General features: G+C 37.7%; 1 protein-coding gene across 5 annotated transcripts in view; it reads left to right on the plus strand.

Annotated features, from left to right (window-relative positions):
* The window catches only part of DPP6 (dipeptidyl peptidase like 6), a 998,429-nt gene that overhangs the window by 632,521 nt on the left and 347,880 nt on the right, over window positions 1-18,028 (plus strand). For all 5 annotated transcript variants that reach the window (XM_034965319.2, XM_034965317.3, XM_034965320.2 and 2 more), the window contains exon 4: window positions 8,071-8,165. In XM_034965319.2, coding sequence (XP_034821210.1) covers window positions 8,071-8,165 — 95 coding nt within the window. The remainder of the gene's footprint in view (window positions 1-8,070; window positions 8,166-18,028) is intronic.

The following is an 18,028-nucleotide window of genomic DNA, read 5'->3' on the forward strand; positions in this document are numbered from 1 at the left end:
ACCAATGCAATTTTTTTCCATTTCTGTAATATTTTCAGCTTGAAGAATCGCATAGGTACACAGAAAAATGAGATGAGTGGTATATTTTAAATGCAAAGCACTAGATATATTGCATATGAAAAGTAACTAGCAATTGGTGGTGCTGTAAGCTTTCCTTTTGGAAATTTTCTCCAAGGAATCTGACATTGTATGTTTCTTAGAACTCCCATTGAGCATGGCTTTTCAACTTTATCTCCCTATCCATATAGCATTAAAATGCACTCTACACTCCCCTATGTAACATCTTATTGCTTTGCAATTATAAGGATAAAATAACGATAATTGAATCTCATAAAGAGGCACAAAACGTATAATTTGGCAAAAAAGAAACACCATGCCTATGCCTCCGTCCTTACTCCACCTCTGTCATGGCCTCCTCATTCTAGAGCAGTTACTCTTACACTAGTGGTTCTCATCATTGTTTTGTATGTAAGGTGGATATTTGGTGAATTAGAATTATGATAGTATTAATTGGCTCAATTCCTCATACATATATTTTGCATCTAACTTTGTACCAGTCATTATGCTAGGTATTAGAGATAGAAAATCAGGAAGGTATGGCCTCTTCTCTGGCGAATCATGTACTCTAGTGCAGAAGACAGAGAGTTATTACAAACAAATAACTCTATTATGCTGTGATGAGTATAAAATAGAATGAATGAAGTATGGACTGAAAGCAGAGAGAGATTAATTCTGCCTGGAAAAGGCATGAAAACTGTACAAGGGAGTTGGCCTTTATGCAGATCCCAGGAAGATCTTACCTGGCCATAGTGGGAGTAGGACATTACAGGTGCAGGGAGCAGTGTGAGGGAGTGCAGAGGATTGGGAGACATGGTGGTGCTCCAGATGCTTTGTTGGGGTGATAGGCATTCAAATGGGAAGAGGGGCCAAGGCCAGAATCGGAAGGACCTTAAATGTCAGGCTAGGAAACTTGACTAAAATAGTTTCTGCCAAAGGGATAAAAAGGAGTTTTAAAAGAGAGATATGGCTTTGTCTGCATAGAGAATGGAAATAAGGAGAGAGACCCATTAGGAGGCTGCTGGAGTAGTCTATGGTGAAGGTGATGACAATCAGAACCGAGGCAGAAACATTGGAAATGAAGAAGACAGGTGATTTGAGAAGGCTTCAAGAGGAAGAATTGGCAAGTTAGGAAATAATCCAAAGAGGGGATCCCCACTCACTGCCTTCCCACATTGCTGAATGACCTGTGAATCATATCTGTGGCAGGGAATCAAGGCAGGTCAGCTAAAGAGCTTAAACATCTTCACTAACAACACTGACAACAAAGCTGCTACCCAAGAAACAAACTTGGCTGTGTAAGCCTAGCAAAGAAAATTGCCTGCTAGAACAGAGGAAATCACATTTATCGGGAGATAATATCAAAACCCAAAATGTCCAGAAATTAATATCCATAATGTCTAGGATATAATCCAAAATTACTTAAGATACAAATAACCAAGAAAGTGGAACACATGCTCAAAATAAAAGAAAGCTAATCATTTGACCTGGAAATGGAACAGATTTCTGGAACTGACAAAGATTTTTTGAAAGCTATTATAACTATCCTCAACGAATTAACATAAGCCTGTTTTGCAATGAATGAAAATCTCAGCAGAGAAATAGAAAATCTCAGCAGAAAACATAAAGGAACCAAATGGGGACTTATAAATAGAACAATAAAAATTCTGAAATTAAAAAATTCACTGGATGGACTTGATAATTTAATTACCATGACTTAGGAAAGATTAAATGATAGATCAATATCCAAGGTGAGGCTGGGAGTGGTGGTTCATGCCTATAATCCCAGCACTTTGGGAGGCCAAGGCAGGTGGATCACTTGAGATCAGGAGTTTGAGACCAGCCTGGCCAACATAGTGAAACCCTGTCTCTACTACAAATACGAAAATTAGCTGGGCGTGGTGGCACATATCTGTGGTCCCAGCTACATGGGAGGCTAAGGCAGGAGAATCGCTTGGACCTGGGAGGCAGAGGCTGCAGTGAGCAGAAATCACACCACTGCACTCAGCCAGGGTGTCAGAGTGAGACTCTGTCTCAAAAGAAAAAAAAAAAGAAAAAGAAAAAAAAGAAGGAAATTATTCAAAATGAACAGGGAGAAAATTTGTTTTTAGTGCATCAGAGGCCTGTGAAGTGATATCCATCTGCCCAATTTATGTGTAATTAAAATTCTAGGAGAGAAAATGGATAAAGAAGTAGAAAAGCAATTTGTCAAATTAACAGCCAAAAATGTGATGAAAGACATACCTTGGCAAATACAAGATGCTCAGTGAACATCAAACAAAATAAACACAAAACAGCTCAATCTAAAGCACATCACATCATTAGAGGAAGGCAAATCAAAACCATAATGAGACACCATCTCATGCCAGTTATCCCATAACTTGAAAAAAAAAGTCAAGAAACAACAGATGTTGGCAAGGTTGCAGAGAAAATGTAGCACTTTTACACCTTGGTGGGAATGTAAATTAGTTCAACCATTATGGAAGACAGTGTGGCGATTCCTCAAGATCTAGAAGCAGAAATACCATTTAAGCTTGCAGTCCCATTACTGGGTATACACATGAAGGAATATAAATATTTCTAGTATAAAGATATGTACACATGTATGTTCATTGCAGCACTGTTCGCAATAGCAAAGACATGGAATCAACCCTAATGTCCATCAATGATAGACTGGATCAAGAAAATATGGTACATATACACTATGGAATACTATACTGTGCAGCCACAAAAAGGAACAAGATCATGTTTTCTTCAGGGACATGGATGGAGCTGAAAGCCATTATCCTCAGCAAACTAACACAGGAACAGAAAACCGAACACCGCATGTTCTCACTTATAAGTGGGAAGTGAACAATGAGAACATAGGGACACATTGCAGGGAACAACACACACTGGGGCCTATTGAGGGGAGGCGTTGGGGGAGGGAGAACATCAGGAAGAATAGCTAATGGATGCTGGGCTTTACACCTAGATGATGGGTCGATCTCTGCAGCAAACCACCTTTATACCTGGGTGATAGGTTGATCTGTGCAGCAAACCAGATTTACCTATGTAACAAACCTGCACATCCTGCACATATACCCCAGAATTTAAAATTAAAGTTGAAGGGAAAAAGAGACCAAAAGAATAAAAGCACATAACAGTCAACTTCAAAAGCCAAAGGCAGCATGTAAATCTTAAAGGCACCAAAAGAAAAATAATTCATTCTGGGAAATAATTCAATTAATGGTTGACTTCTCATTAAAAACCATGGTGACCAGAAGAGAGTGGAACAGAGTTTCAAAATGCTGAAAGGCAAAAAACAAAACAAAAAACCCTATAAACTGGAAATCTATATTCACAGAAAATATTCTTCAAGAATAAAGGTTAAATGACATTTTCAGATAAAACAAATATAAAATAATGTGTTTTGCCAGCAGACCCATACAAAAAGAAATCCTAAGGGAATTTCATCACGGAGGAAAATGATATACAATGGAAACTCAAATCTTGATAAAGAATAAAAAACATCAGAAATGGCCAATTGCGGATAAATGCAAAAGACATTTTTTTCTTTTTGACTTTTTAATTTTAACTTCTTTATAAACCATGTTGTGTCATAAACTAAAACTATAACATTGTCTTCTGTAATACGTAAATTCTGTTCGTGTAATACACGTAACAAGTATAATTGCGTGGAAGTGGACACGGACCTGAAAGCTTAACAGGTTTCTATAGTTAATAAGAAGTGGTACATTATTAACTGCTTCTGGACTTTGAAAATTTAATGGTATATATTATAACTTCTAAGACAACCACAAAAAAAGCTAATGCAAAGAAATGCAGCTAAAATAGGAAAATTAAAATTCTAAAGCTATTTAAACAATAAAATGAAAGCCAAATAATGAGAGAGAAACAAGACAGAGGAGACACTTAGAAAACAAACAAACAAATGATAAACCCAAACCCAGCCATATAAATGGTTTTCTTATATGTGCATATGGTATATTTAAAGGTTAGACTATATTATTATCCATAAAAATGACGTAATAGGTTTCAAAAGACTGAAATATATACAGAGTATTCTTTGATCCAGTGGATTTAAATTTTAAAAATCTATAACAATAAGATGGTCAGATAAACTTTAAATATTTGGAAATTAACAGATTTCAAAATACCTACTGGGCATATGAGACATTTGAGGGAAAATTGGAAATAATTTGAACTGAATAATAATGTAATTGAGCATATCAAAATTTGTGAGACGTCACTAATGCTATACATACAGGAAAATTTTTAGCTTTAATAGTTTAACTAGAAAGGAAAAAAAATATCAAACCAAAGACCTAGGCTTTCATCTTAACAAGCTAGAAGAAAAGAAGTAAATTAAAAGTGAAGCAGAAAGAAGCAAGGAATAACAAAGAAAAGAAAATAACTTTCTGAAGTGGAATACAGAAATAATACACATGATAATGCCAAGAGCTTGTTCTTTGAAAGGTCAATAAAATTGATAAATATCCAGTTTGGTTAAGAAAAAAAGAAGACACAAATGACCAGTTCAGGAAATAAAGTAGGGAGATAAATGCAGATACTACTATCCTACTAAAGCATAACCTGTTATCTTACTAAAAAGATAATACATTATTAATTAATAGAAAATGCATGCATATTTTTTAAATTAATTTTTTTAAATTAATATTTTTAAAATTAATATTTTAAATTAATATTTAATTTTCCAGCAGAAAAAAGTAGGCAAAATAAATAAACCAATGAATTTTATAAAATAAGACAAGAATAGTAAATAAGCACATGAAGAGACTTTTAAAGTGATTAACACTCTGATGATGCAAAATAAAATCAGAGATACCATTTTTACACCCACTGTATTGGAAGATAGTAAGAAGTTTGAAAATAGCAAGTTTTAGAGAGGATGTGAGTTATGAGATCTCATTCACTATTGGTGCCTGTTAAAGTGTCATAACCACTTTTGAAAATAACTTGTAAGGTTAAGATTCCCATAACCCAGGCAAAACCCTGTCTCTACTAAAAATACAAAAATTAGATCAGCGTGGTGGTGCAAGCTTGTAATCCCAGATACTGGGAAGGCTGAGGCAAGAGAATCACTTGAACCCAGCAGGCAGAGGTTGCAGTGAGCGGAGATCATGCCATTACACTCCAGCCTGGGCAACAAGAGTGAAACTCCGTCAAAAAAATAGAAAAAGAAAGGAAGGAAAGAAGGAAGGAAGAAAGAAAGAAAAAGAAAAGGAAAGGAGAGAGGAGGGGAGGGGAGAGGAGAGGAGAGGAGAGGGAAGAGGAGAAGAAGCAAAAGTCTTGTACATTTTTACCAAAAGATGTAAAGAAGAATATTCATGGTAGAATGGTTTGTAATAACAATAAAACTAGGAATGACTGGTATCCATTGTAATATACACTAGAATCGTGTACATCAGTGAGAACTAAGAGCCAAGACAGCATGGACTATTATATTCACCTTAGAAATATGATATAAATTACTGAGGAACACAGTAAATATCACCTTATTAAGGTCAAATGCAAAAAAAACTAAACAACATAGTATTTAAAGATACATAAATATGTGATAAAACTGTTATGATAAAATTCAGGAGGAAAAAAAGTAATCATATGTTCTAATTCTGAAATGGTCTCATTGGTTTCTGTAGAAACAAGCAGGTTTTATGTACCTCAAATGTAGCACGGCATAATCTTTTTTATGTATTTATTTATTTTATTAAGTTCCGGGATACATGTGCAGGATGTGCAGGTTTGTAGCATAGGTAAATGTGTGCCGTGGTGGTTTGCTGCACCTATCAACCCATCACCTAGGTATTAAGCCCTGCATGCATTCGCTGTTTATCCTGATGCTCTCCCTCCTCCTGACCCCTGCAACAGGCCCCAGTGTATGTCGTTCCCCTCTCTGTGTTCTCATTGTTCAGCTCCCCACTGCATACTCTTAAACAATCATTATGTTTCATGGTGATCAGTAATGTGGGAGCGGGGTAGAAGCAGAGAACTTGGAACTCGTGAGGGGGTGTCAAAGGTAGTAAATCTTCATCCATTGAAGGCAAACTTGATATTTAGAAATTCATTCCAAGTAAAAGCTAATGGACAAAGGGAGATAAGGTGACAATCAAATTAAGTAGTAACCTTTTTTGAAACTTATATAACTAACAAACTTAAGTGCTTTCTAAAAAAAAAATTCTGAAATTTGCTATATAAGGGCAACTTCACTGAAATGATTGCAGAGTCTTCCATGTGAGTTCTTTTAATGTGAGATAGCTCATTCAATAGATGCACCTTGGTGTGTTTGCTTAAGAAACAGAAAAATATGACTCATTTGATTTGTTCATGAAAGTATTACCAGGAAAATAAATGAAAACAATTTCACCTAAACATCTGTTAACTTTAGCACTGACCCTTTGGATGTAATTTACATAATGCATAAAGTAGATTGATCTAGGACCATGTCGATGATGAAATTTTCATTATATTGATAGACTTTCATTTTCCTCATAAAATCTACACATACTTAAATTATAACAACTCTGCTTTTGAATTAATCCAGTCTGCATAATGTTTTTCAGTCATCAACTATTATAGTGTGAAATGCCTTTACCATCAAACTGGCTCAAGGTTACTGCCTTCACTCAGAAAGATAGTGTTTTCCTTCTCAGGGCCCTGCCTCTCAACCTACAACCCTACATTTCAGAAAGTAGTTTGCCCGTATGAAATTTTCTTACTGTCTTCTAAGGTAGTGGCTGCAAAATGGTACCTATCTCTGATTTTATTTTGCATCATCAGAGTGTTAATGACTTTAAGAGTCTATTCATGTGCTTACTTACTATTTTTGTTTTATAAAATTTCTTGGTGTACGCATGTTCTCACTCATAGGTGGGAATTGAACAATGAGAACACTTGGACACAGGAAAGGGAACATCACACACCAGGGCCTGTTGTACGGTGGGCGGCAGGGGGAGGGATAGCATTAGGAGAAATACCTAATGTAAATGACGAGATAATGGGTGCAGCACACCAACATGGCACATGTATACATATGTAACAAACCTGCACATTGTGCACCTGTACCCTAGAACTTAAAGTATAATACAAAAAAGAAAAAAAAGTAAGCCGTAAAAATTCTAGAAGAAAACATTGGAAAATGTCTTTATCATCTTGGAGGGTCAAAGATCTTTCTAATTATGGTTCAAAACTAAGATGTTGTTAAAGATTGATACATTTGATGAAATAAACATTTTTTTAAATTAAAAAAAATTCTTGGTGTATTTATTTTGCCTATTTTTTTCTGTTGGAGTGTTTTTATCTCATTGATTTTGGGGAGTTGTTTTTTTTTTATACAACCCTACCTTTCAGAAATATACCCTTTCATTCATAGGAGATATATATGTACATGTCCATATACATACTATTTTGAGTAAGCGTTTTTACTAATTTTCTAAGGGGATGCTTGAAATCTTGGTTGTTCATCTACAAGAGGCCAGACTCAGCATCTATGAGATGTATAGATTCAAAGGTATTCATGGCAGTGAAGCAGCTAATTCCTCCAAGCAAGAGCACCTAGGGGAGATAGTGGAGCAGATGAAAGCATGTTTTGCAGGATGTGGCTATGGGCCACAAGCATTCTGCATACAAATTTACTCCAAAGTTGGATATAGGAAATTAGTCCCTTTACTAACAGTTGTCTTTGGCTCCTTGGAGTATCTGCTTTCTTAATCTGCTCTTTGTGTCCTGCCCAAGAACATTCTAGCTGTTCCAAAGGTTTCCAGTGTGTGCACCTGTGCTTTCTACGTCAATGTGTAAAGTAGGAGAGAAGCATCATGTGAGGCTGGATTAAGAAGAGCTGGGCATATTGCACCATACTGAAAGGGCCGTTTGATGAGTGGGAGCCTATCTTTTTTTCAGAACTAGTGATTTTACTTTACATAAGCATTTGTCAAAAGTTGAGGTGAGTTCCTTGATGTTTCATGTGGTTTTTTTCTACTTCCTCTCTTACAGATACAGAATTCATCTACAGAGAACAGAAAGGAACAGTGAGACTGTGGAATGTTGAAACAAATATTTCTACTGTCTTAATAGAAGGCAAAAAAATTGTAAGTACTCTCTTTAATGACCGGGATAATTTCAGTTTTTCTTCCTGCAAGTCAATAAAGCAGAAAATGACTTTTGCTTTCAACTTTTAGCATAACCAAGGAGAAGCAATAAACTTGTAATACTACAGGCTGAGCAACCAAAGATAATGTGAAATTGAAACCACACTAATTCAATAAGATGAAAGCACTGTTTCTTTCATTGTCCGGGAAATTTCTCTGCAGGTGTTGGGAACAAGTGTTGCATATCATATATAATTAAAAGATAAAGTCCTAAAGCTTTTACACATTTACAGAACAATTGCAATAATGCATGTAGACTACTTCAGGAGAATTTGCTCAATCCCGTTTAAAAAAAGCTCATCTCCACATGCATAGCAAGTATTAACTTAGGCACTGTGACTGTACTTACCCTAATTATATTAAGTGGATGCTTATGCCTCAAAGTAAATACTGAGTCAATATGAATGCCACTGCTTTATGATTTGGGAAAACTTGTTTTCCCAAATATGTGTATATTTTTTGAGACAGGATCTCACTCTGTTGCCCAGGCTGGAGCAAAGTGGTGCAATCATGGCTCATTTGCAGCCTTGACCTCCCAAGCTCAGGCAATCCTCCCACCTCAGCCTCCTGAGTAGCTGGGACTACAGGCGTGTGCCACCGTGCCCAGCTAATTGTTTTTGTTTCTGTTTGTAGAGATAGGGTCTCACTATGTTGCCCAGGCTGGTCTTGAACTCCTGTACTCAAGCAATCCTCCTGCCTGGGCCTCCCAAAGTGCCGGGATTACAGGCCTGAGCCACTGTACTTGACCCCAAAGATTTAAATGGCATTAAGATTTGATGTTCATGTATGGTTAAAGATATGTATTAGAAACATTGACTGGAGTTATACACCAAAATCAATTTAAAGAGAATTAACATTTTGTTTGTTTACAAAATGTTCAGACTCTTATTAGAATAAATAAATCTCCAACTCAAAGCAGTTGATTCTTTTCTTGTTTGAGACACTGGGGAAATCAAAGGACAGAACTAAGGTTAAAGCTATGTTAAAAAGCAAGAATTGAAACAGGCTGTGAATCCCGTTAAAGCGATCATAACAGGGCTCTGGTATGAATCAGAAACACAGAAATCCTAGAATCCTATAATCCGGGATTAGAGGAGGTTGTAAAAAAAATTAACCAGTTCCCTGGTTTTACAGATAAGGATCCTGAGCGAGACTTAGAGCATGAGCTTTTGAGTCTCACAGCTCACTGATGGCTGAGGGAGCATTCAGGTGGTGTCCCAGAAGCCTGTGTCCCAGGGAGAAGGAAGGATGGCTTCATCTTTACCCTACCCCATCCCCAGATCCACAGAAATGCTGTGCTGCCTTCTTTTCCCTCCTAAAGAACATGTAACTTGCTATTTAAATACTTTCATTTCTTTTCTTTTGCATAAAGATACCTTTTTATTAAAAGGTTTGCTGAGATTTAGTATTAAGTGCATGCTGCCCTTAACATAGACTGCAGGTGTAAGGGAGGCCTCACGCTGTTGGATGATGGCATAGTTCCAAAAATGATCACTTTATTGAATTAAATAGTATTCTGCAAAGTAGGACCTAGGACAAATGAATGTGCCTGCATTTTTGCATTAAAAAAATCATCTTTGGTAGAATTACTCCCCTAAGAGAATCTGATTCAACTCACTTAGAAATACTAACGTTGTAGAAATGGTTTTCTAATATTAATAGAGAGGATAAAATGATCAGACTGTTGCTGAGCATGAGTGAATTTTAATGTCGGAATGTTATCATTATTTCCTGTGAGGATGTCAGTTTAGTAAAGGCTGGGTGTTGTACATAACAGCAGCACTTAGCAATGAAATACATGAATGTGAACCGCCTTCTCTTTCTAAAATCAATAGCTTGTGACAGATCATATATTTTAACTGAAGTTATTTTAGCCAAGTCACCTTTAATAAGGTGACTTCAGAAACCACCATGGGTAAAGAAAAGTTCTCATCTCAGAAATTCGCTGGCTTATTTTATATAATGCAATCTTTTTTCCTTAAAATGTCACTTTTCCATTCATTTTTTAAACATTTATTAAGCACCAAATATGTACAGCCTAATGGATTCATTATTCCTTTCTCAAAGCTACATTTAAATGCTCCTATCAACCGACTCAAAATAAAGAAAACAAAAAAAATGTCATTTAGAGGTCTGCATCCTAATTTAATTTAATCTGGATTTAATTTCTGCAGAGCCACTTAGTCATTTAAAATTATCATGCCTCAATTGCTGTATCTCCAAATTAAAGCTGATTTCTTCTGCCAGCCCAGAACCTGGGTACTCTGTGAGGTCCAGCAATGGAATATGTGTATGCTCTGTGTGTTTTCATGAGCAGGTATGGAGAAGGTGAAGCCTGGTGTTCCACAGGGGCTGGAGGTTGGAGGATCATCCACAGCCCGGAGGAACTGGGAATGGGGAGCAGTCGCTCTTCCATATTCTGTTCTCTTGCCTTCCTGGTGACTGATCAGGTGTTCTCTTCTCATTTGAATTCCAGAAGCTGTGAACTTGTATAAATGATAAAAAGCAATCTGAGGCCAACTGTAATTTTTAAGTTGGGCTATAAAACAGCCTTAAACAAGTTGAGAAATGGAAAGGAATTGGTAAATTCTGCGGTCAGCAGAATTTTAAAATATTCCCTACAACCTTGACCTCTAATAACCTCATTCTCTTTCCCGAGCCAATAAAAACAGACCCTCCTCATAGCTGGTCACTGCAAGGTACCAAAGCCTGTTTGCCTCCAGCTTCTTCTTTGCTCCTGCGCTTACTGTGATTGGCTCTTACATGGGACAGGTGGATGGAAGGGCCTGCAAATCACGGCAAACATTATGTCAATCCAGCCGGAAAGCTTTTAAGATAGCTGGTGATTAAGCAAATTCAGAGCTTGTGCTAAGTTCTGTATTTACATGGATGTGTTTCACCTTGCCTTCCCTCAAACAATTTCTTTTGAGTAAATTTACTAATTCAGTCATCCTTTATTGTGCTTTTAAATGGTAGAAATCATGAAATATTTCACAATACCACAAACACTTTAGATTGTTGAGTTCAGGCCAGGTGCGGTGGTTCATGCCTGTAATTCCAGCACTTTGGGAGGCCAAGGTGGGTGGATCACTTGAAGTCAGGAGTTCGAGACCAGCGTGGCCAATGTGGTGAAACCCTGTCTCTACTAAAAATTAAAAAGTTAGCCGAGCATGGTGGCACATGCCTGTAATCCCACCTACTTGGGAAGCTGAGGCAAGAGAATCGCTTGAACCTGAGAGTTGGAGGTTGCAGTGAGTCGAGATTGTTCCACTACACTCCAGCCTGGGCAACAGAGTGAGACTCCATCTCAAAAAAAAAAAAAAAAAAGTTTCTGTATGTGTATACATTTAAATTCTATGATGATTATATTATGGTTCACAATTTGGGGGGCATTCTTTTGTTTTGTATATATATATAAAACAAATATATATACACACAAATATATGTATTTTATATATATATTTTATATATATATATATATATAGTGGGCTATTTCCTGATCCTTATTATTTGATAGCATATCATATTTGATGGTAGCTAAGAATTGATTTTTAGAAAACATTTATCAAAATGTCTTGATCCATTTCCTCTTTTGAGAATTTTTGAAGTGCTTGTCTACATTTCTACAGAAAATGAATCAGATAAAAGCACAGTTGTCGCTAAAGCACAAGCGTATCATCTCTGAAGTGGCTCTCCTCAGCTGTAAAGGCTGCTGCCCAGTTCTAAGCTCACTGGAGCAGGTTCTGTTTGGGATTTAATTTTGTCTCCCACATAGAGCTCAGCACCATGACCTGCACATAGTAGATGCTCCACTGCTGTGTGTTTTATGAATGACCGCTCTAGAATAAAATAGAGTTGAGCAGTTTTCCAGAAACATCCATGTGAGTGACAGGTGTGGAGGGGCATTCAGCACTGGGGTCATGACTTTGAGCTTCAGGTCTATCTTCCAGCCTTGGCATTGTGCTCTGCTCAGGAACAACAGGACCCCAGCTGGTTGTACAAGTTCTGAATGTCCAGTCTTATCCCTCAGGAGTGTCGTAGGACTGAATTACAGTTGTAACAGCTGGAATGTGGGTATATGCCACATGTGGATTCCAGAGTGTTAGGCTAGACCAAAGAGCCTGGGCCAGGCTCAGGGCTCAGGCAGGAGGAGTGGGGTGGTTCTATGAAGGAAGAGACAGAAGATGACAGTGTCCAAAGGAGCATGACAAGGACACTGCCGCATGTGGGCGGCTGCGTGGGTCCAGGCAGCAGTAGCAGACAGTGGAATCCACGCCACTTTAGTTTTGAGGTCCATCCCTCATGAAGCTGGATGTAGCCTGCATCCCAGAGTGAGGCAGAGGCATCCAGAGCTGGTAATTACAGCAAGAGGCACTCGCAGAACTCTAAACATCAATAAAAAATCAAACCTAAGCTCACTTTTATTTGAATTACATGTTTGATGTCACAGAAATTCCGGGATCTTACACTTTACTCTTTTAAACACAATTTTAAATGTCAATGTTATTTTACATTTCATGCTCCTTATAAGACTCTTGTCAGCAAGATAGCACATCTTATCAAATGGCCTTTGTTCTATTATGTATCTTGTTTTTTTTTCCTAAAAAATGAATCACCACAAATATATCTCATGGTCCAAAATTGGATCTTTGGACATTTGGCCAATGGTTGCCTGGTTCCTAAAGTTCTCATGAATTTTTATCTTCTGAGTAGAACACTCCTTTTTCCTTTCCCTCCCTCCCTCCTTTTCTTCATCCTTCACTCCTCCCTCCCTCGCTCCCTCCCTCCCTCCCTCCCTTCCTTCCTTCCATCCTTCCTTCCTTCCTTCCTTGTAGAAATACACTTAAAATAGCCTTAATACATTTTGCTGAATTAAATAGATTTCTTGGGGAATTAATTCTTACAAAAATTTAACACCATCTCTCCAATTCTTTTAAAACATAATAGAGCAAAAATTATCAGAAGGGTGAAGTGTTTCACCAGTGCTTAAGATTTAGATATTTAAAGCTGAAATAGTCTTTAGAGACTGTGTCTTTCAAACTCTTCTTTTATGAGGTGAGGAAACTAAGAATTTCTAAGAACAGTTCTCTGGCTTAACCTCCACTGATAGTGCTATGGATGTAACGCACCCGTTCAGAATGAGTCACTGTATTGACCTGTGTCACTCATACTGTATAGGCCCTTTTTATTGACAATGCTATCAGTGACAAGAAGCATTAAGATTTATATAGTCATTCATTGTATCACTTAAATTCTGCCAGGTGTTTGGAAAGCAACTTAGTGATACGTTTCAGGAGCAGTAACAATATTGATGCATTTTTATTTGCTCTGGGGAATGCTTCTGTACAAAGTTGCAGCATTATTTGTTAATACAATAGTGAAAATACTTGAAACTAGGAAAATGAGATAACTTTTTTAAAAAAGATAAAATATGATGTATTCATTAAAATAATAGCTATGAAGGATATGTAGAGATACAAAAAATATTTATGATATATTTTTAAAAGATACAATATACTAGTCTAACAACTATATATATGTTGAAAGGCTAGAAAGTGAACACTGAACTATGAAAATACTTAATCTTGTTGGGTGGTGAGATTTTGTGTATTATTTTCTAGTGTGGTGATTTCCATAACTGCCATTTCAATGCCATTTATTCAATAATTTTAATCAGGATTTAAAAATTTTGGTTTCATCTTTCAAAAAACAGCAGACTGCCTTCTCACAATGAGTATGTAAGAGCTATAGACAGTTTCCGGAAATTCTTGAAGGAGAAAATAAGTCGATTATTTAAAAAAAAAAAAAAAGTATTCTGTTGTTATGCTTATGTCAGGCTTTCTCCATTTTTATGTCTTATTTTAATTACTAATTTCTTTGTTTTAATTGCTTATTTTAATGACTAAATTAACATCTAAATGAAATGTATTTTCTCTAAGCTATATCCCTCTTGGTTTTATATAATCATAGATGTAGAATTTGAATTTTTATCTCTGTCTCTAAAAATTAATTAATTCTGACTCCTCACAGAAAGAGACATAAATAGGCAAGTATTATTAGACCCATTCCAAAATAAGAAGAACAAATAATAGGCCTGTTTGTACTACCAGAGGAACTCCAGAATGTGGCTGAGATTAGAACTCGAGACTACTTTCTTTTTACTTCTTCAAATAAACTCCACTGGATACTTGACCCCTGCATCAATAATTCTCACTTTATTCTATGTCATTTAATTTCTGTCAAGTGCTTTATGCGCTAGTCCTCTCAGCCCTGAAACAGGGTAAATTTGGAAGGAAACAGAAGCCCACTTTCTTGCCTCTTTCTCTTTTCTGTTCTGCACAGAGCCCAGTGCACTGTTGAATGGGAAGCACAGGATGCTCTGACAGGTGTCATCTCAGCCAGGAACAGGCTGGCCCCCGGGAAGTGGGCTCAGCCTCGGTTTCAGCTCCTGTTGTCCTGAGTTCACTGACCACTGATAACCAGGACGGTGGCTGCAACTTCAGTGGGCCAGCAATGGCCCATGGGCCATCTCTAATCTGAGGCTGCATTTCACTTAGCATGTCAGTGAAAACCATGAGGGGAGACAGCCGTGTTTTTGTGTACGGTTGAGAGGACATAAACTGGCAGCTCGTGATGCCCACTGAAATGTTTTGTTTGGCCCACAGAGTGGTTTTTACAAACTAACCCAGATTTCTGGCGTCTCTTGAAAAATACAAAGATCTGGCAGCAGCAAGATCCTCATTTGCTCACAGAGAGCAAAATTTGGCTGGAGCTAGGAGGCAGCTGGCCCCTCAGACAGGACATGGGCCGACCAGCCCTGCAGTGACCCACACTTGCTGACTTCTAACCAGACTGGTCTCTGAGTTTGAAACCTCTTTTAGTTCAGGAACAAAAGGGTGGCATAAAAACTCAATGTCTTCTGCAAGAACATTGCACATTGTGAGAAATCGTAGCACAAACTGGCTTGGTATTATCTGTATTCATTTCTGTCTGTAAAATTCCCTGGATCCTCTTTGTCCCCCTATGTCATTATTTCATTTTTCTCCTGTGTCTCAGAGGGTCTCTCTATCTCTCTTTTTTTTTTCTTTTCTCTTTCTTGTCCTACTTTTCTCTCTCCTGCCTTTTCTGTTTCTACTTCTCTTACTACAAGATAGAACAGAAAACAAGTATATTTTACTTACTTTTATTCTAACTTTTACCACATAGACCATGATTTTACTTTTTAAAGTGGATGAGGCTGGGCGCAGTGGCTCACGCGTGTAATCCCAGCACTTTGGGAGGCCGAGGCGGGCAGATCACTTGAGGTCAGGAGTTCAAGACCAGCCTGGCCAACATGGTGAAACCCCATCTCTACTAAAAATAAAAAAATTAGTGTGGCGTGGTGGCAGGCGCCTGTAATCCCAGCTACTCAGGAGGCTGAGGCAGGAGAATTGCGTGAACCGGGGAGGTGGAGGCTGCAGTGAGCAGAGAACACGCCACTGTACTCCAGCCTGGGCAACAGAGAGAAACTCCATCTCAAAATAAAATAAAAATAATAAATAAGTACAGTAGATGAGTATTTATACTTATGTCTTTAAAATATCTGAAAAGAGGCCGGGCGCAGTGGCTCACGCCTGTAATCCCAGCACTTCGGGAGGCCGAGGTGGGCGGATCACAAGGTTTAGGAGCTTGAAACCAGCCTGGCCAATATGGTGACACCCCATCTCTATGCCTGTAGTCCCAGCTACTCGGGAGGCTGAGGCAGACGAATCGCTTGAATCCAGGAGGCGGAGGGTGCAGTGAGCCGAGATGGTGACATTGCACTCCAGCCTGGGTGACAGCGAGACTCCATCTCAAAAAAAAAAAAAAAAATTCTGAAAAGCAGTACAGTAGTGGTTTAATCTTTCTGGCCCCAGAGCTACTGTTCCCTGCAGGCTAAGGGCTGTGTACCATCACTCCTCCATCACACGTATACTCTTCATGTGACAGTCAGGGAAGGCCTTCTCTGTGCAAGGCCCTGACTAGACATGGTGGTGGCTGGATACAGTGATTAATAAAAACAGATTTCTACTCTTATGTAGCTTTCAGCCTGCATGTAAAAGAAGTAGTTGTTTTAACATAATATATTTTGCAACGGAGGTATTAATCCAATGTGCAATGAGAACAAGGTGAGAAAGAAAGAGGAGGATTGCTGGGAACTCTAGATAGAGGCTTGCAGAAGGAACATTTCAGCAGTCCTTGAATATGGGAGAAAAGTCGGAAATGGCATCATAGGCAAAATGAAAAGGGTGGATAATTCCACATTTCAGGGGTAGACAGTGCGGTTAGTAGGTTGTTTTGGGAGGGGCTTGAAAAGTTGTGGCTGGAAGGTCTGGGGAAAAGGTGGAGAGAAGTCTTCAGGAAGCTTCCATTGTGTGTAGTCTTTAGTCTGTAGCACATGGAAAGGTGTCAACCAAAATTAAAGCTACTGAAGCAGAAATAATGTAATAAAGGTTTATTGGGAGCCACAGGTGAGAATCGATCTGGGAAAACACACCAACAAAGTTGGACATGTTCCAGAATCTGTTACAAGCCGGAAGGCTTTCATAAGAAAGTTTAGGAGAAGTGAAGGGGACTCCTCATATCAGAGTTGTCCTTTATCATTAAGGATTGCTTAATGATAAATTTTATCATTAAGAGGTACAATAAAAAGGTTCCAGTCACTGACAACAGATTGCAACACACAGGCTAAAATGCCTACGTGCAAGACAATCAGTAAAACTTCATGATTCAGAGGCAAATCAGCATCCTTTTCAATGTCAGTAGATCACACAGTAATCAGTACGTCAACAATTTGAAGAGCTCACAGTAAGATTGTTTACTTAGTGACAAGATGACACACAAGACTTCTTCCCCAGGTGACTTAATTTGGAAGTTTGCCAAATGTGACCTGTAGGGTATTATTTCCCTCTTTTGATTAAAAAAACAACAACAACTAACCATGGAAGCATTGATGATCAGTCTCTGCTTAGGTTAGAAGGGTAGACATCCTTCTTTCCTTCCTTGGCTCTGCGAAGGCTCATTCCCAAGAAGTCATGTCCCTGAGTGGGGAGAACAAACCTTATCATCGCATGTGGGCCAGGTTGCTAGCAACATGGGGTAGATCATGACACGAGGTTACATGCCAATCTCCTGAATAATGAATCAACCTCCAGTCTCCGGACGATCATTATTTTGGCCTTAACTGTGGAGGCATAGTTTACAAATTCTGGAGAATTCAGGTACAGAGAAAGGTACATGTTTTAATTTTATTCACAAAAGTATACTTTACCTGATTGTTTTAAAATACAAATAGCTCCTTTATTTATAATTTTTAGAAATATGTTTTGCTATAGTATTGTTATTTTATTTGGAAATAAAGAATGAGTATTATTTAAATTGAACATAACTTTAAGATTGAAAATTACATAACAATTATTTATAAAAGTTTATCCCATTTATATTTACCTAATTTATTTATTTTTAACAGTTTACCTGGATTGCTCATGAAAACTGAGATATTGGACAAAGTTAGTCATTATTTCAAGTTACTTCCTTGTTAACCATTTTTATGGCCTGTGAATATCAGATGTTCACTTAAGGAAGGAGTTTAGGTTAAATATATGGGTATTTTGCTAATAACTCAGAAGATACAGCTGTTTTCATTAAACCGACAAGATTAAATTTGTCTTACCCTTCAAAAAATTACACAAAAATCATTCTGGTTTTGGCTGGGCTTGTAGTTCTATAACCTTTGTGCCAAACCCTGATATTTAAAAATATCTAGCAGAGTCAAATATAAAAAT

Source organism: Pan paniscus, chromosome 6 (assembly GCF_029289425.2).
Source record: "Pan paniscus chromosome 6, NHGRI_mPanPan1-v2.0_pri, whole genome shotgun sequence".
In the NCBI taxonomy this organism is placed as follows: Eukaryota; Metazoa; Chordata; class Mammalia; order Primates; family Hominidae; genus Pan; species Pan paniscus.